General features: G+C 38.3%; 2 protein-coding genes across 4 annotated transcripts in view; one reads left to right on the top strand and one right to left on the bottom strand.

Annotated features, from left to right (window-relative positions):
* The window catches only part of C2H4orf33 (chromosome 2 C4orf33 homolog), a 143,386-nt gene extending 129,889 nt beyond the window's left edge, over positions 1 to 13,497 (bottom strand). For 2 of the 3 annotated variants that reach the window (XM_053703660.1, XM_053703657.1), the window contains exons 1-2: positions 13,311 to 13,497; positions 6,084 to 6,173 (exon numbers count right to left, since the gene is read on the bottom strand). Coding sequence is in view for 1 of the 3 variants with exons in the window: in XM_053703657.1 (XP_053559632.1) it covers positions 6,084 to 6,086 (3 nt within the window). In the remaining 2 variants the exon portion in view is untranslated. The remainder of the gene's footprint in view (positions 1 to 6,083; positions 6,174 to 13,310) is intronic. The other variant, XM_053703659.1, reaches the window with a different exon arrangement.
* A 124-nt stretch (positions 13,498 to 13,621) lies between these two features.
* Positions 13,622 to 20,754, top strand: part of SCLT1 (sodium channel and clathrin linker 1) — a 555,483-nt gene continuing 548,350 nt past the window's right edge. The window contains exon 1 of the mRNA XM_053703662.1: positions 13,622 to 13,930. The gene's annotated coding sequence lies outside the window, so the exon portion shown is untranslated. The remainder of the gene's footprint in view (positions 13,931 to 20,754) is intronic.

The raw sequence follows: 20,754 nt of genomic DNA, 5'->3' as shown, positions 1-20,754 counted from the left end.
TATGAGTCGTGGCTGGTAAGTAGGGCAGCAATTTACCACAGTATGCTGTGTAAGTGAGAAACACACAGGCCTGATAGAAAATTAAATTAGATTACACTAGCAAAATAATTTAAAAGTTTTTCTTTTAAATTTAAAATAATGTTAAGCAGATATGAGCGGTGGCACTGGCTGGCTGCTACGTAGGGCAGCAATTAACAACAGTATGCTCTGTAAGTCAGATACACACAGGCCTGATAGAAAATTAAATTACACTAGCAAAATGATTTAAAGATTTTTTTAAAAAATTTAAAGAAAAAGGTTAAGCACATATGAGTCGTGGCTGATAGCCTTGGAAGGGCAGCAATTAAAAACAGTAGGCTCTGTAAGTCAGATACACACAGGCCTGATAGAAAATTAAATTACACTAGCAAAATGATTTAAAGATTTTTTTAAAAAATTTAAAGAAAAAGGTTAAGCACATATGAGTCGTGGCTGATAGCCTTGGAAGGGCAGCAATTAAAAACAGTAGGCTCTGTAAGTCAGATAGACACAGGCCTGATAGAAAATAAAATTAGATTACACTAGCAAAATTATTTAAAGTTTTTTGGGGGGGGAATTTAAAAAAAGGTTAAACACATATGAGTCGTGGCTGATAGACTAGGGAGGGCAGCAATTAAACACAGTATGCTCTGTAAGTCAGCAAAACACACAGGCCTGATAGAAAATGAAATTAGATTACAATAGCAAAATGATTTAAAAGTTATTTTTTTTAAATTTAAAATAAGGTTAAGCAGATATGAGTGGTGGCTGTTGGCTGGCACAGAGCAATTAACCAAAAGACTGAAAAAAACTGAAATATATGCTGTGTGAGCCTGACACACTGGCTTGATAGAAAATGAAATTAGATTACACTAGCAAAATGATTTAAAAGTTTTTTTTTAAATTTAAAATAATGTTATAAGCGGATATGACCACTGGTGGCTGGCACAGAGCAATGAGCCAGAGTATATGCTGTGTGACACAGGCCTGATAGAAAATGAAAATAAATTACACAAGCAAAATAATTTCAAATTTTTGTTGGTTAAATTTAAACTAAATGTTGTTAGGCAGATATCAGTGGTGGCACGAATCACAGCATATGCTGTGAGCCTCACACACAGGCTGAAAGCCAGGCAAATGCAAAAAAAAAAAAAAAAAAAAAAAAAGACTGAAGTTATAGCCCTAAAAAGGGCTTTTTGGGGTGCTGTCCTTGCAGCAGAGATTAGAAGAGTCCTTCAGGACTGTAGTGGACACTAAATACACTAGCCTAGCTATCTATTTCCCTATAATATCAGCAGAATCAACACAAAAGGGCCTCTCACTAAGAAAGCAACATCGCAATGAGTCTAAAATGGCTGATGCCAAGAAGCTGGGAGGGTCTGTGAGGGAGTGTCTGATGCTAATTGGCTCTAATGTGTCAGAAGGCTGTGACATACAGCAGTGGCGTCACTAGGGGGGGCGGGCCGCACCCGGGTGACACCCTCCAGGGGGTGACACCAAAAAAAAAAAAAAAAAAAATTTTTTTTTTTTTTTTTTTTTTTTTTTAATTTTTATTGAAATTCAAAAAAATACAATGTTGAGATGCATAGATTTTTTTTATTAGAGGGGCTGGCATTTGTGAACATTGGTGGGACTGGGGAAGATGTAGACACACAATTTTGCCCCTTGAGCCAGTGCTGCAATTTCAAAAAATAGTTTTCCCGGCTGCTTTTGCTTGTTTGTACTTTGCTTCTCCCCTGCCCAATTTCGCTATGAATGTTGTGGGCATGCTGTGGGGCTTGCAAAGTTGCGCTGCTAGCCTAAACCTGCCTGCCTATCTGTGCTCACTGCTCAGTGACATGTGGAGCAGTGGAGTCACTCACTGCTGTGCTGTCTCTCTAAACGGGAACTGGGAAATCGTGAGGGGATGCCTGGCACCTGACCGCATGACTGTTTGACACTGTCTTTAAAATGAAGGAGCCACGTATGATGCCCACCAGACCATTACGGTTACAGTACACTAAGTGCACACTGAACAGGTAGGAGGGCGGGCGGGGGTCTGGGGGTTGGCAGAGTGCAGAGGTGATTGGCCATAAGAAGCGGTAGGCACGCGGCCCGGGGCTGTGCACTGACAGGCTTGGAACAGAGTCAGAGAGCAGAATTTTCATAGTTTGCACCTAAAACTTTTCTTTAGTGATTTATTTTTAGAGTGCTCGCCTCTGTTTATCTTTCATTTGATGCTCTGCTGAGCCAGGGAGCAGCTCTAGGCATGCGCTTTATAATTAATGCAGTGCAGTTTACATATTTTTAAGTGTGTGTCTGAGTTTTTGTGTGTGTGTGTGTGTCTCAGTGTTTTTGTGTGTGTGTTTTTGTGTGTGTGTCTGAGTGTGCATCTGTGTATGTTTTAAGTGTGTCTGAGTTTTTGTATGTGTGTTTGCCTGTGTTTTTGTGTGTGTCTGCTTTCTGGGGGGGGGTGACACCATAACTTACCGCACCGGGTGACACCAACCCTAGTGACGCCACTGACATACATGGTCAGTTTCCTCAATGATGACACATAGGGGGCGGATCGAACATTGCATGTGTTCGCCCGCAGCGGCGAACGCTAACAACCTAAGTTCGCCGTGAACTGTTCGCGGGCGAACAGTTCGGGATATCACTAATGATATGTTCCATTTAGTGTTATTTGTTACCATGGCGACCAGACAGTACGTAGTATGTTGTATTTGGCATATTATTTAATACCTATTGTCTTTCCATATGTTCCGCTCTATGATGTACTTTACACTAGTATTTGTTGTTAACATATCGTACTGTTATGTTGTATTTTACTTTTTCAGCTGCTGACACGTTGTCCGGGGCGGTGACGTTGTGGGCAGACCAACCCGGGACAGCGCATTTCCGGCGTTCACTGGGGTTTACTTATGGTGGAGGGTAAGTTAGCAATTTTCACTTATTTGTCTGAGGATTATACAAGTCCCATGGAGTGCTCTTTTTTCTTTCATTGCATATGTCTGTTTGGTGCACCCGGGGCCAGAGCATTGCAAAAATGCTAAACATTCTCTGGTCTTTTGGGCAAAAAATTTAAGGGGTTAAATAGCAAATTTAAAAAAATAAAGAAGATGAGAAGCACACAAGAGAAACCCAGCATAATGTAGTATTTCAATAATACAGACACTATATAAGCCCCCGTCACGGTTTTACTCATAATAGAAGACTATTCGTATGACCTATTACTTGGACCTAATGTATATACTTTTTGTATACACTAGACTTTTATCTGCAACTGAAGATGTGTCTGCAATATTTTTCTATTTGATATATCATAATATAAGACCTCAGACACAGCAACATTCTGGATATTATAGTTGTTCGTCAGATACTCAGTCCTTTGTGGAATATTCTCTCTCGTGCAGTGAATCTGCCGGATTCCTGATAATGTCAAAATGTTACTATGTATTTCAGGCAATCCAAGGATATGTTACCATTAATATTAATGTAAACTATTAATATTATAGTATAAAAACCACATGAAGAACTCTGCATGTTGTGCACCATTAGCTTAGCGCTCTAGAAACAATATCTGACATGAGTTTTACTAAGCTCACCCATGCTGTGCACCCACATTATATGTCATGTAAACTTTAGCACCCCTTAGAATATTGGTTAAGTGATAAAAAATTACTTTGGAGTTGTAATATGAACGCAAAAAGAGAAGCGCATTAAAGTGATGGTAAACTTTCCCCTTTGTATAAACAGATGAGGAATGTTGGTGATCTTTTAGATAGAGTTTAATTTATCACTTGTAACTGAAGATATGCTTTAACTTGCTTTTTTATATAGCTCTAAAATTCAAAAACAAATTTTATTTTGTGAGCTAATCGGCACTCTAACTACAAAAAAATTGTGCAAGTGCCGTATGGCTAGAGTGCCAATTCGAGAACAGTTCAAACCCTAAGCGCACAACAAAAATATTTTTGAAGTGGGCATGGGGTATTTGAACTTCAGCACTACATTAAAAAGTAAGTTAAAGTGTATCTTCATCACAACTGATGAATTAAAGTCCATCTAAAATATCACTAACATTCCTGATATTTCCTGCCATGCAGTGCTCCAGATATCTACCTAGGTATCTCTTCAACACAGAATATCTTGGGAACAAAGCAAATTTGATAATAGAAGTAAATTAGATTTATTTTATATATATATATATATATATATATATATATATATATATATATTATTATTATTATTGGTATGCTCTGTCTGAATCACAAAAGATTTTTTGGGGAGTTTCATATCCCTTTAACAAAATGTGAACAGTCTTTTTATATTTAAACTTTTTGAGTCACCAGCTCATACTGAGCATGTGCAAGAATAAGTGTGTATGCATTTGTGATTGGCTGATGGCTGTCACATGGTACGTGTATGCATTTGTGATTGGCTGATGGCTGTCACATGGTACAGGGAGTGGAAAAAGACATAACTTAAAATTGTCAGTAATTCAGTTGTACTAGCTAACAGGAGGTTAAACTAACTTGTTTTAAGAGATACGGACACAAACAAAAATTATATAATAACAAAACGTATTTACAAGTAACAGTATGTATGTATGTATGTATGTATGTATGTATGTATGTGCAAGAATTAAAAAAAAAAAAAAAGTTTAAACACCAATAGCTACTTACTATTTTATTGGGATGTATGAGGTTGATGGGATGAACACAGTTTCTGAATATTTGGTGGAATTTTAGATATTCATCATCAAGCATTTTAAAGCTTCCACTTCCTATCCATATATCAAGAGCAGGAGCAGCAATGCAATGCTGGGAGCTAGCTGCAAAAAACAAAACACTGACTTCTGACTTCAGCTCAGCATTTAAGCTGCCGCCCTCAGAGCTCTGCGAGTCCGACTGACTACTGCCTGCGCTGCAAACACACTGCTATCCCGCTCACTGACTACACATGCAGTCACAAGCCGATTGAGGAGACTACATGTGCAGTCAGGAGCCAATGTGCCACCAAAGCCACTAATGGGAATAGTTTCAGTGCCTGCTGAGCTGAGCCAATAGGTTAAGATCATCTGTGACCCTCTAGGTATCAATCACGTGTCAACCATGTGATATACGTAGCAGGCAGATGGAAACCCAAAAATAAATAAATTTAAAATTTGTGCTGAAGCAGGGACAAACCTACACACTGCTGCAGACACAATAATGTGTCACAACACACAATTTGGAAATCACTGCTTTAAAGGGACAGTCAACACCAAAATTGTAAAACAATAGATAATGCCTTTATTCCCCAGCTTTGCACAACCAACATTATTATATTAATATACTTTATAACATTTTAACCTCTAACTTTCTGCCTGTTTCTAAGTCACTACAGACAGCCTCTTATCACATGCTTTTTTATTTGCTTTTCACAACAGGAGACTGCTAGTTCATGTGAGCCATATAGATAACATTGTGTTACATTGTGTATGCCAGTGAAGTTGTGCACAACACAGCACTAATTGGCTAAAATGCAAGTAAAAAGATAATAAATAAAAAGTAATCTGATCAGGAGGATGTCAGAAGAGGCATAGATACAAGGTAATCACAGAGGTTAAAAGTATATTATATAACAGTGTTGGCTGTGCAAAACTGGGGAATGGGTAATAAAGGGATTATCTACCTTTTTAAACAATAAAAAAAAATGTTGGAGATGACTGTCCCTTTAACAATATGGCTAATAATTTTGCAATCCATTTAAAATCTATTCTAAATGATTCTTTGCGCAGCTGTTGTGTGTACGTGTAGACTAATTCATACAAAGCTTTTGCACATTGTGGGCTTAAATAATGTTTTTATGCTTTCTATATTGCAACAGTGACTTGTATTTTATTCTATATCAGCTTAATCCTTAATATCAATTTTGCAAAAAAATAAAAAAAGTTTAGAAATTAAACAAAACCATACCTATAACTCATTAGCTACCAGAGAGAAGACTGCTTTGAATTGTAGCTTACAGTAACAAAAACTAAATGCCTTAAACTTTTTTTTTTTTTTTTTTTAGAATGAACTACTACTTATATATCTTACCATGAATCTCCTATCCTGTTGTCCGTGATCGCAATAACATTAGGGCGTATACTTTTTGAGCCTCTACAGCTTCCGTAAGGTCTGGAGCCCCTAGAGTTTAAATGCAGGAAATGTACCAAACACTTCTAAAAGGGAAAAACCCCACCAACCTTTACCATAACAACCCAACTTCCCCAAACAAAGACACACAGTTCTTGGCGTTTAAATTTTTTCAAAAAGTCCGTTTTTATTAATTGAAAATACTTAGACCGTCCCAATTTCATCATACATCACATTTCCATATTTCAAATAAATGCTCCAGCATTAAACATGAACTTGGTGGCCATGTTTCAGGGGAGGCAACACCCCCCTGTTTTGTGACGGCAAAGTGCAAGAAGAACAAGCGGTATAGCAGAACCCAATACCAGTTTGACCAAAGACCACCACTGCAGGTCAAAGGTATGCCGCAGGATCCTCCCCACCCCGCCACACCTAAGTGCCAGCCCCCAAATTTCACCGCCACACAAAAAAAAAAAAGGAGTGTCCTCTTTTCCGCCACCTATAACTTACGTAAACCGTAACTTTGCCTACTTCTACCCTGTTCTTACCTCTACCAGGCTTTTAAGGGCATCCCAGATGTCTGCCAAGAACTGGTCATTCCCTTGCTTGGTCAAATGTACCCCGTCTTCTGTAGAGCTCCTCCTTTCTCACAGTAATCAACGTATGCTCTAAAATCACCCCTCCTATCTTCAATACCGATTTCCTCGCTGCTTACTACTTTCTCTTGTATTTCCATGAATGGCCCGTTCCCTATATCATTACCCCCGAGGTGTATTGTAAGCATGTCAGGGACTCCCCATCTCAATCTAGCTTCCTGAATTGTGCTCGCCAACTCCCTCCACTTCATCCCTCTTTGCCCTATCCATCTTAAACTAGCTTTGTTAGCAATAAAGTCTAAATGAGTTCCGATGGACGAAGACTTGGCTCTCGCCCACGCCCAGTAAATGTACAAGTGACCAACTAGCCATACCCTTAACGCTCTCACTGAATAAATAACCAGAAAAAAAGAAACAAAAAATAAAATTTGAACTGTTAAACAACTTTCACACTCAAAACAAAAACAAACTTGAACTTTTATTTTTTAATTCTAATATAGCTCTTGTATGCCACAGATTTCCCACCTACCTAAATTTTTAATTTTCTCCACAGAACACCCTTTCCCTACAGCGCTAGTAGCAGCACCTATCCTGAATGAATGTGGTCTGAAGTAACCCTGATTCCATCCTAAACCTCCTTTATCCTTTTCCATCACTATTCTGAATTGATACCTAGTTACATTGCTACCATCCTGATATTTAAGAAACATGTCCCTCTCCAGTTTTGACAATTAAACGTATTTCTTCACACTTGCCACTGGACATGTCAAAACCCCTGTTGCTTTTGCAGATACCCATGTACCCTTACCATCTTACCAAGACCACCTCCTCTCCCAGTCTCACGTCATCCCTTTTTAGCCCTGTCACTCTATTTATTTTAGTGCTGGCTACTAACTCCCCTTTTCTAAGTGCCCCATGAAATGCCAGCGAAAAATGCTGCCCTGAATATTAGCGCCTCACTTTCATTACTGCAAACTTTACTTAGTTCCATTATATATGCAGTTTTTACCTCCCCCACTGACCAAGCTCTTATTTTCTGTACTACAAACTTCTTTGTTAATTTTTTTATACCATATAGTTGGGGGGAATTTTTTTTTTATATCCCAGCCATTGCCGTTTCCAACTGCCCTTTTATCATTCCCTTTTCTTTTAAGTTTCAAAGCCACTTTAAAAAAAAATTCTCATGACCATCTACACCCTCTATCCTGAGCCATTGCCATAGCTTTCAATATTTCTCATAGGCTACCCAGGGGCCATGGATTTCCTGACCAGTGCCTCGATGTCTGCTATGCGTTCCCAATTTGCCAAAGAGACATAGGGCAGATTTCAACTACTGGTTATGCCATTGGTACTAGTTTTCTAAAAACATCCCATTTAAAACGTGATAACGCATCTGCAATGAGGTTACTCGCCCCAGGTATATGTCTAGCTTTAAATTGAATGTTAAATTTCAAACATTGCAAAATCAAATAACGAATGTATCTTACTACTGGCAATGACGTTGCTGTCAAACTATTCTGGGAATCAACTACTCCTTTGTTATCAGACCAAAAAATAATTTTATCTGCTAACTGTCTACCCATAAAGTCACTGAAACCACTATGGAAAAAAATTCAAGCAATACTAGGTTCTTCACCCTACCATTTTCTTTCCATTGCCCAGGCCACACACCTGCACACCAACCCCCTGCAGAAACGCTCCAAAACCACAACCACCTGCTGCACCCGTAAGCAATTCTAAATCCTCCACCAAAATCTCTTCCTCAAAAATCCTCATCCCATTAAACTGGACTAAAAATGAATCCCACACCGAGATCTTCCCTCAGCTCTCTCGTTATTCTGATTGTATGTTCTGGTCTCTTTATTCCACAGGTACTCAACTCCAATCTTATCTTAAAAAAAAACTCTTCCCACTGGTATAACCAGGACATACTTGAAAACAAGAGAAATCTCAATGTATCCTTCCTGGTAAAATATTTTATAAATAAACAAACAAACAACCTTACATGCAAAATTCAAAATCCCTAGCACTTTCTGCATTTCCCTGAGCAATATTTTTCTCATCCCTAGAATCTCTTATCAGATCTCTGGCCTTTTCCACTGGTAACTCACATTACAACTTCATGGAATCTATGACTATACCTTAAAGGGCTAGCCTGGTACAAGGCTGTTCTGTCTTCTGCTTAACCATTGATACCCCTAAAAATTCTAACATTCCCAACAAATTCACCTTTAATTTTACACAATCGTTAGAACCAGTTACCCCCATCACCAAAAAAAATCATCTAAGTAGTGAACAACATTGTCCATTCCACTTAAAGCTTTACCAATGGGGGGGGGGGGAAGCTACATTTTTTAAACACTGCACATGCATTTGAACACCCCATGGGTAAACTTATCCACATAATAGTTGCCATTAAACTTTCACCCCATTAACTTAAAACTCACTGGATTAAAGGGACAGTCTACACCAGAATTTTTATTGTTTTAAAAGATAGATAATCCCTTTATTAACCATTCCCCAATTTTGCATAACCAACACAGTTATATTAATATAGTTTTTACCTCTGTGATTAACTTGTATCTAAGCCTCTGCAAACTGCCCCTTTATTTCAGTTCTTTTGACAGACTTGCAGTTTAGCCAATCAGTGCCTGCTCCCAGATATCTTCACATGCACAGTGTTATCTATATGAAATACATGAACTAACACCCTCTAGTGGTGAAAAACTGTTAAAATGCATTCTGAAAAGAGGTGACCTTCAAGGTCTAAGAAATTAGCATATTAACCTCCTAGGTTAAGCTTTCAACTAAGAATACCAAGAGAACAAAGCAAAATTGGTGATAAAATTAAATTGGAAAATTGTTTAAAATTACATGCTCTATTTTAGAATCATGAAAGTTTATTTTGGCCTAGACTGTCCCTTTAAGGGACAACAACTGAAATGCTGATTCTATGTAAATTTTTGATAAAGCTCCCTTAACCATGTTACGCACCATCTGCACAGCCCTGTCAAAATACTGGTATTCAACCGATAAATCCTCTTTAGCTATTGCATCATTTACTGATCCTCCTTAGGGTAACATAGGTTTTGGATCATCCTATACTTTCCCTGCTTTTACTTTGGGACTACGTCTAAAGGGAACGCCACTAAATCTTCCATCTGCTTTCTTTAAATGGGCCTACCATCCTTCCTAATTTTACCAACGTGTCCAATTTTTCCTGCAGCACCTAAGGGAACTCCACAGCTCCTATCCTCTATGTTCTTATATGCCTGCAATTCATGTAACAACCTATACATTTTCAGGGGTGTTTTTGCCAACCCTCAACCCAACTCCACTGCTGGTATTACCTTGCCCTTGAAAGCAATACTTGAGCCCATTCACATAACCCATTTTACAATCTACCCCAGGGTGATTTCCACTAAAATATCTACGTTCCCCTTCAGTACAATAGGTGCATTGCGCATGCACCAAAGCCGGTTGCGAGGAGGATAGAAAAATTACACGGATCACAAGAACATGCTGATGTCACTGATGACAAAAAAGGGGAGGGGCTTAACAGACATTTGAAACAGCTGCGGCGTGAACAGTAAGTGATTTTACTGGCAAACACAATATATTAGAAAACTGGGCTACATTGGAAAATGATGTTATAAGCACAGTGATTATATTTATGCAGTAAATAGAATATTGATTATGACCAGATATATATTAATTGATTACTACAATATTAAAATATAAAGCAAGGTATAGAAATATTTAGATTAATTCATATTCAATTAAATAGTCTGTATCCTGGATGTGGTCACAATATTATTAGGAATTAACCTTAACTCAAAATGAATATCACAATTCAATGTTACTATAACAATTATTAGCCAGTAACATTAACCAATTCAGCATATGGCATATTTAACAACGTTTAGGTAGCAAATATCCAAATCTTACAATAAATCTTAGCTTAACTCCAACAAATCTAATAGAATTTCCAGCAGGTATAATTTAGCTAGCTAACCAAAATAGTCTTATATTCAAACAGTTGTCAAATCTACCTCTGCTATCCTATTTCCTTCACTCTCATGATATACCTGGTGGAAAAGCATATCTACATGTGCTGAGTAGCTGCTGATTGGTGGCTGCACATAGATGCCTCTTGTAATTGGCTCACCCATGTGCATTGCTATTGTTTCAACAAGATATATTTAAAGAATAGGAGAAAGAGCCCAGGCGCCTACCCTAGGAGGCTAGGTTTGAGTATTGAATATCAAATGTGTAGAAATAACTTTATTTACATTCTACATGTATATAAATCAAAGAGCAAATGTGGTACACAATGAACAATAAACAATAGTCGCTAAATGTAAAAGGCAATGATAAAAGCAATAAAGGCAGTAAAAAAGTACTTCATGGATCCATGATCATAGGAAATGGGTATAGATAGTGGATTATACAATCAATAAAAACAATAACTTCTACAATCAATAAAAAATAAAAACAATGGTGAATTCAAAAGCAATGCTCAGATATCAAAATCAAATCAAAATTGGTAATGTCCCAAAAAGACCAAAAATATTAAAATAAATTCAAAATGTCCAAAGAAAATCCAAAGGTGTGTCTACAATCCTGTGATAAACTGTGTGAGAGTCCAATAAAAAATATTAGGTGAAATTCCAATAAAAAATATGTTGTGTGTGATCCAAATAGAATGTGTTCAATAAATTTGATCCAAAAACATAGTCAAATCCAGATAGGTGAATAAAGATAAAAACGTGAAGGTAATGTGATCAGAAGAACGGTGGTTGTACAGCAAAAACAAAGAATGTGTGCTGCAATGTCCCAATTAACAAAAAGGTGTATAAAAAATGGTATTTGAAAAAAATCAAAAAAATGACAGAGCAAAAAACAAACGGTCCACCTGTGGAAAAAACAGAAACGAAATATAGTGTAGGATGTCCTAAAAACATAGCAAATAATGAAATAAGGCTTACTACGCGTTTCGGTCTGTACTAGGCCTTTCTCAAGACTCAAGGAGTTAATTAGGACATTGCAGCACACATTCTTTGTTTTTGCTGTACAACCACCGTTCTTATCTTTATTCACCTATCTGGATTTGACTATGTTTTTGGATCAAATTTATTGAACACATTCTATTTGGATCACACACACAACATATTTTTTATTGGAATTTCACCTAATATTTTTTATTGGACTCTCACACAGTTTATCACAGGATTGTAGACACACCTTTGGATTTTCTTTGGACATTTTGAATTTATTTTAATATTTTTGGTCTTTTTGGGACATTACCAATTTTGATTTGATTTTAATATCTGAGCATTGCTTTTGAATTCACCATTGTTTTTATTTTTTATTGATTGTAGAAGTTATTGTTTTTATTGATTGTATAATCCACTATCTATACCCATTTCCTATGATCATGGATCCATGAAGTACTTTTTTACTGCCTTTATTGTTTTTATCATTGCCTTTTACATTTAGCGACTATTGTTTATTGTTCATTGAGTACCACATTTGCTCTTTGATTTATATACATGTAGAATGTAAATAGTTATTTCTACACATTTGATATTCAATACTCAAACCTAGCCTCCTAGGGTAGGCGCCTGGGCTCTTTCTCCTTTTCATTACAATTTTTGGGTGACTGCTAGGGGCCACCCGCCCCCAGGCTTACAGGTTTCTATCAGGCGCTGAGGCCATCCATATATTTATATATTTAAAGAATGAAGCAAAACTAAACAGAAGCAAACTGCTATGTCGCCTAAAATTGCATTCTCTATCTGAATCACAAAAGAAATACCCCAGGTTTAATGTCCCTTTAAATAATCAGAGCAATTTATACCTTATTAACAATTCAATATATCAACCAGTACAGCATTAATAAGTCTGATCTAACCACAATAATACAATTTCTAAAACATTTACTAGGAACTCAAAAATAACTTGAGTATAACATACAAAACCCTTTTCTACAATGATAAATTTACTTAAAGGGATATTCCAGCCAAAATTGGAAACCACACAGGTGCATTTCAGTATTTAACAGAAGCAATTTTGTAATATACATGCATTAGCAAAAATGTTTCTAATAAAAGCTATAACTGTTTCAAAAGTGTATTAAAGTATGCACCGTGCACCAGCATTTTAAACACAGCACTTGCTGAGAGAGCCTAAGGTGCTTGAATCATCTGGTAGTGACTCAATGTGTTAATTGCTGACATGATAAAAGCCCCTGTGATTATCTAAGCAGCTGCATTATTTAAAATGTGAGTGCAGTGACAATATCTAGCTATGCTTCACATGCACACGCAGAGAAAAATGTTAACACTAAAACAGTAATAACTTTTACAAGAAGCATTTTTGCTAATACAAACGTATTGCAAATATTTTTCTGTTCAAAGATATAATTAATCTATGTGCATTTAGATTTTGACTGGAATGTCCCTTTAAAGCTAGTATAAGTTTTATATAGGATACACTGATCTATTTAACATTAAATTATAACCATAAAATATGCTTTTAAATCACAGCTTCAGCTATGCTATTGCTATAAAGAAAGCTTAAGCTGTAGTACCTATTTAAATGTTACAGCTAGCAATTTAGCAATGATTGAGACTTCCACATCCAAAGTTCTTTCACAATTTCTCAGGAATTTTCCTGTTCCTTGGAGCCATTCCTGCAACAAAGAAAAACTGCTCTGCTCTGAAACAAAAATAGGTTAGTGAGCCCGTCTTCCTGTCTCACCTGCCCCTTATGCCCTCCCCTTTTCCCACAGCTTGTAACTAGAAAAACCACTTCCCCTATCTGTGACTCATAGGACCCTCCTCTTTTGTCTTCAGAGGATCCCCTGCTCACCATCCCCCTTAATGACAGTTTCTTTACTCAGGAAGCCCATCCCTTAACTTGCTCCCTTCATTTGCATTCAGTCTGCTTTTGTAACTGCAGGGTTCCAGCTTGACTCTTACTGGAAAGAAAATCACTTCCTTACCATATGATCAATCATGTGACTAATTCAAAAAGCACAGAAACCTGAACGGTTAGTGAGGCGTTGCAGTTACCTTGGTTACCAGTGCCAGTCTTACACTCCACAACTGAGTGACCAACTGGAACAGGAGGAAACAGGGTGCTGCGTCAAGCAAGTGACGCAACCAGTCGATTGGGCAGAGGGCTTGAAAGCTACAGGGAGCACAGACGGTGTGTAATAGTTATAAGCACAGGGTTTATATCATAATGTCAACAATATTGCAGTGTTTCTCCCCTTCCCTGTACAAAAGGGCAGCAAATTTGTTACATTTTAAAAGTTGTGTTCTAACCATAGATATGTCTCAGGCAGCAACTTCATTGGGATTCTGCATAAAATGTTACAAACTCTGATAGTTTTTATTTTGTAAATTGTTTAAACTATGCAAATTATGAATGTCTGCAACAATATAGCAAGTGTATTTGCAGATCTCCAGGGAAGCTACTACATAGAGAATATGCAGAGAACAAGGTCTTAGACCCCAAATATATTGCTACCCTTTTTTTTCAGAGACACTGCTAGTTTGTTCATAGCACTAATGTGAAGCCCCATACCAGTTGTGTACTATAAATATGTAATGCTAAGAAATTAATTTAGAATGCTGGAATTTTACCTTAGTTAACTAGTCATTACATTTGGTGTTATTATTACTGTATTGTAAATTGCTGCGGCTTAGGAGTGAATGTAATGCTTGAAACATTGTTCAACTTTAAATTATTTGACTGAAAAAAACAGGTGAGAATATAAGTTCCCTCAACAGTTTGTAATCTGTTTGTGTTTATTCAGTTATACTGAAGGGCAAATATATACTTAAATAGATTATACAATTTAACCATTTCACAAATTATAACTATGCTGCAAAAATAGGTAAAACTTTTTTTTTTGTGTAATATGTTTACAAAAATTATATATAGGTTACTCAGTAAGCAATATTAAAGGAACACTGAACTCACATTTTTTCTTTTGTGATTCAGATAGAGCATGAAATTTTAAGCAACTTTCTATTTTACTCCTATTATCAAATTTTCTCAATTCTCTTGGTATCTTTATTTGAAATGCAAGAATGTAAGTTTTTGGTGAACAACCTGGGTTGTTCTTGCTGATTGGTGGATAAATTCTTCCCCTTAAAAAAAGTGCTGTCCAGAGTCTGAACCAAAAAAGCTTAGATGCCTTCTTTTTCAAATAAGGATAGCAAGAGAATGAAGAAAATGATAATAGGAGTAAATTAGAAAGTTGCTTAAAATTGCATGCTCTATCTAAATCACGAAAGAAAAAAATTGGGTTCAGTGTCCCTTTAATATAAATACTGCTCTGTATAATGACTTTAAGTAGATAAGATGGACCTGCAACCTATACTAATAAACGCTGTATTAGGATTGTACATATCATGACTATGTATAGATTGTCTACTATGTGCCCCCCCCAAGTACTTGGGCCCTGGTGCCCCAATAGTAGTTCTGCCCCTGCATACGAATTGTATAGTTCACTCTCTTTCAGTGTTATTGTCACAGTCTTATGTTATTATTATATATAGTATATGTGATTTTGAGCAAAGTGACTCAGTATAGGAACCCAGTGCTATAATAAGTAATATTAGAGATGACTTCAGGAGTATAAAAGGTAAAGTGCAGACAGCTGTTGATCACAGTGTAGCAGGAGATTAACCTGGGATAAGTAATGAGAAACAGACCGTTATAGAGCAGATAGGAGCAGAAACCAAAAACTAGATACAGTTGAATTCAGTGTCAAGTACAATGCAACAAGACCAAGACCTGGTTTAAAAAATAGGTTGGCAAAAGGAAATCAAACACAAGAGAATTGCACTCAGTAAGTGACAATGCAAATCTTCACTCCCCAGATGGAAGGCAGACAGGTTTATACCATTACTACAGTATACCTCATTACTGTACTATAGGTATACTGTTTACCGCAGTATATGTCAGTACTGTATTATAGGTTTATACTGTTACTGCAGTATACCTCAGAACTGTACTATAGGTTTATACAGTTACTGCAGTATACCTCAGTACTGTACTATAGTTTTATACCGTTACTGCAGAATACCTCAGTACTGTACTACAGGTTTATACCATTGGTGCAGTATACCTCATTACTGTAATATAGGTTTATACCGTTACTGCAGTATACCTCAGTACTGTACTACAGGTTTATACCGTTACTGCAGTATACCTCAGTCCTGTACTATAGATATAAGATTTACTGCAGTATACATCAGTGCTGTACTATTATTATTATTATTATTCTTTATTTATAAAGCGCCAACAGATTCCGTAGCGCTGTTCATAGGTAACAAAGATAAAAGAACAGTACAATATGAGACACCAGACAAAATTTAACAAACAAATACAGGAGGAATTGGGAGCCCTGTTCCCGTGGGAACTTACAATCTAAATGGGTAGGAGGGTGAGAAACAGGAGGTGGGAATGATGTTAGTGTGAAGTTAGATGAGGGCAACTATTAGGCAAGTGGAATTCATTAGTTACTGATTTGGTTATAGGCTTCCCTGAACAAGAAGGTCTTTAGGGAGCGTTTAAAGGAGGAGAGGTTGGGGGAAAGTCTGACAGCACGAGGAAGTGCGTTCCAGAGGGTTGGTGCCACACAAGAGAAGTCCTGTAGTCTAGCATGAGAGGAGGTGATGGTAGAAGAGGCAAGGAGTAGATCATTGTTGGATCTTATGGGACGGGCTGGAGTATATTTGTTGATGAGTGAGGACAGGTAGGGGGGGGGCTGCATTGGTAAGGGCTTTGTAGGTCAAAGTGAGAATTTTGAATTTAATTCTGCTGTGAATGGGGAGCCAGTGAAGGGACTCACAGAGGGGTGCGGCAGATACAGAGCGCCGGGAGAGGTGGATTAGCCTAGCATAGGCATTTAGGATGGATTGAAGGGTGGAGAGGTGGGATAGGTGGGAGAGAGGAAGGCCAGTTAGTAGGTTGTTACAGTAGTCAAGCCGGGAAATTACTAGGGAATGGATTAACTGTTTAGTAGTTTCAGCACTCAGAAAAGGATGAATTTTGGAGATATTGCATAGGTGGTTGCGACAGGATGAAGAGAGCGATTGTATGTGGGGAATGAAGGACAGATTGGAGTCGAGTGTAACTCCAAGGCAGCGGACTTGGGGTGATGGGGAGATAGTGGTGTCACCGACAGTGATAGTAAAGTTAGAAACTGGAGTAGAATTAGCTGGGGGGATTATAAGAAGCTCAGTCTTGGACATGTTGATTTTTAGGTGGTGAGAGGCCATCCAGGAAGAAATTGCAGATAAGCAGCCGCTGATGTGGGAAAGGACAGAAGGAGAGAGTGCAGGGGTGGATAGGTAAATCTGAGTATCATCAGCATAGAGGTGATAGTTGAAGCCATAGCTACTAATAAGTTTACCCAGTGAGGAAGTATAAATAGAGAAGAGTAGAGGGCTTAGAACAGAGCCTTGAGGTGCTCCAATAGACAGAGGCAGTGGAGAGGATGAGTCACCAGCAAATGAGACAGAAAATGACCTATTAGAGAGATAAGAGTGGATCCAGGAGAGGGCAATGTCACAGAGCCCAAGGGAGCTGAGAGTCCCTAGGAGGAGGGGATGGTCAACCGTGTCAAAGGCAGCAGGCAGGTCAAGTAAGATAAGTATAGAATAGTGGCCATTGTTTTTAGCAGAAAGAAGATTGTTAGTAACCTTGGTGAGGGCAGTCTCAGTTGAGTGTTAGGGACGGAAGCCAGATTGCAGGGGGTCAAGTAATGAGTTGGAGGATAGGAAGTGTGTTAGGTGATTGAAAACTAGTTTTTTCAGGACTTTAGAAGCTAGCGGAAGTAGTGATATGGGGCGGTAGTTTGCAGGAGAATTGGGGTTGAGGGAGGATTTTTTGAGGATGGGGGTGACCTTTGCATGTTTGAAGGATGATGAAAATGAACCAGTAGTAAGGGATCGGTTGAATATGTGAGTAAGAGCTGGGGTGAGGTTAGAGGACAGAGAGGGTATTAGATGTGAAGGGATAGGGTCAAGGGGGCATGTAGTGAGGAGCGAGGAAGATATTAGGGAACTCACTTCATTCTCAGTGGTTGGGGGGAAGGTACTGAGAGTGTTGGAGGGTGTGACCGGTAGCGGAGATGAAAGGTTGCAGTCTTGTGGTGGGATGTTGCTTCTCATGGTAAGTGTTTTGTTGAAAAAGTAATCTGACAAGTCTTGAGCACTAAAGTCAGATGAGGGGGGTGGTGCAGGTGGATAGAGGAGAGTGTTGAAAGTGGAGAAGAGACATTTAGGGTTTGAGGAGTGAGAAGATATGAGAGAAGAGAAGTAGTTTTGCTTGGCTAAGTGAAGGGCAGAGGAGTAAGAATAAAGAATGAACTTATAGTGTAGGAAATCGTGTTCAGAGCGGGATTTCCTCCAGGCACGTTCAGCAGCATGGGAGCATTTTTGTAGATAGCGTGTTTGCTGAGAGTGCCAGGGCTGGAGCTGATGATGTGGGGTTTCGCGTATTTGTGGAGGAGCAAGGGTGTCAAGTGCAGAGGAGAGAGTATTGTTATAGTGGTTTGCAGCAAGGTCAGGGCAGGATACCGTGGAAGTGTGGGGAAGGCGTTTTTGAATAAGGTTAGAAAGTTGGAGAGGATCCACAGTGTGCAGATTTCTACAGGTGTGGAGGCGGGGGGTAGAAATAGGTTTAGCCTGTACATTGAGATTATAGGTGAGCAGATGGTGGTCTGAGATGGGAAATGGGCGACAGGTGACATCAGAAGGGGAGCAGAGGTAGGAGAATACCAGATCAAGAGAGTGTCCGTCACGGTGAGTAGGGAATAGGGTGGATTGTGAAAGACTAAAAGAGTTTGTGAGTGAGAGAAGTTTACAGGCAGCAGGGGTAGATGGGTTATCAATGGGGATGTTGAAGTCCCCTAAGATTAGAGCAGGTGTATTTGTAGAGAGAAAGTGAGAAAGCCAGCAGCAAAGTTGTCGAGGAATTGGGAGGTTGGTCCAGTGGGGCGATAGATAACTGCCACCTTGAGGGAGAGGGGGGAGAAAATGCGGATGCAATGGACTTCAAAGGAGGAGAAGGAGAGAGATGGATGAGGATGGAGGTGCTGATAGGAGCAGGAAAGGGACAGTAAGATTCCAACACCGCCACCATGTCTCTCACCTGGCCTAGGTGTGTGGCTAAAGTGGAGACCGCCGTGCGTTAGAGCAGCAATGGAAGCAGTGTCAGAGGAAGAAAGCCAGGTTTCAGTAATTGCTAGAAGATTGAAAGCGTTAGAAACAAACAGGTCGTGAACAGTTTGTACCATTACTGCAGTATACCTCAGTACTGTACTATGATATTATACCGTTACTGCAGTATACCTCAGTACTATACTATAGATTTATATCATTACTGCAGTATACCTCAGTACTGTACCATGGCTTTATACCATTACTGTAGTACACCTCAGTACTGTACTATAGGTTTATACTGTCACTGCAGTATACCTCAGTACTGTATTATGAATTCATACTGTTACTAAAGTATACCTCAGTACTGTACTATGAATTCATACTGTTACTAAAGTATACCTCAGAACTGTACTATAGGTTTATACAGTTACTGCAGTATACCACACAAATGTACTATGGGTTTATACCATTATTGCAGTATACATCAGTACTGCACTATAGGTTTATACCTTTACTGCAGTATACCTCAATACTGTACTATGAATTCATACTGTTACTAAAGTATACCTCAGTACTGTACTATGAATTCATACTGTTACCAAAGTATACCTCAGAACTGTACTATAGGTTTATACAGTTACTGCAGTATACCACACAACTGTACTATGGGTTTATATCGTTATTGCAGTATACATCAGTACTAACTGCACTATAGGTTTATATCGTTACTGCAGTATACCTCAGTTCTGTACTATAGGTTTATATTGTTACTGCAGTATACCTCAGTACTGTACTATAGATTTATACTGTTACTGCAGAATACCTCAGTACTGTACTATAGGTTTATACCGTTACTGCTGTTTAAATCAATGCAGTACTATGGGTTTATACTGTCCCTGCAGTATACCTCAGTACTGTACTATGGATTTATACCGTTACTGCAGTATACCTCACAACTGTACTATGGATTTATACCATTATTGCAGTATACGTCAGTACTGTGCTATGGGGTTAAACCAGTACTGCAGTATACCTCAGTACTATACTATAGGTTTATACCATTACTGCAGTATACCTATAGCACTGTGCTATAGGTTTATACCGTTACTACAGCATACCTCAGTACTCTACTATGATTTTATAACATTACTGCAAAATACCTCAGTACTGTACTATAGGTTTATACCGTTACTGCAGTATACCTCAGTACTGTACTATAGGTTTATACCGTTACTGCAGTATACCTCAGTACTGTACTATGGATTTATACTGTTACTGCAGTATATCTCAGAACTGTACTATAGTTTATACCGTTACTGCAGTATACCTCAGAACTGTACTATGGGTTTATACCGTTATTGCAGTATTCGTCAGTACTGTGCTATAGGATTAAACCGTTACTGCTGTATACCTCACAACTGTACTATGGATTTATACCGTTATTGCAGTATACGTCAGTAATATGCTATGGGGTTAAACCATTACTGCAGTATACCTTTAGTACTGTGCTATAGGTTTATACCGTTACTACAGCATACCTCAGCACTGTACTATGATTTTATAACATTACTGCAATATACCTCAGTACTGTACCATAGGTTTATACCATTACTGCAATATACCTCAGAACTGTACTATGGGTTTATACCGTTGTTGCAGTATTCGTCAGTACTGTGCTATAGGATTAAACCGTTACTGCAGTATACCTCAGTACTGTACTATAGGTTTACAGTACTATACAGTATACCTCAGCAATGTACTATGATTTATAACATTACTGCAGTACAGCACTGAGGGATACTGCAGCAATGTACTTTGATTTTATAACATTACTGTAGTATACCTCAG

This window comes from Bombina bombina, chromosome 2 (assembly GCF_027579735.1).
Source record: "Bombina bombina isolate aBomBom1 chromosome 2, aBomBom1.pri, whole genome shotgun sequence".
In the NCBI taxonomy this organism is placed as follows: Eukaryota; Metazoa; Chordata; class Amphibia; order Anura; family Bombinatoridae; genus Bombina; species Bombina bombina.
Note: the sequence above shows the minus strand (reverse complement) of the source record. Positions and strands in the feature narration are given on the sequence as shown.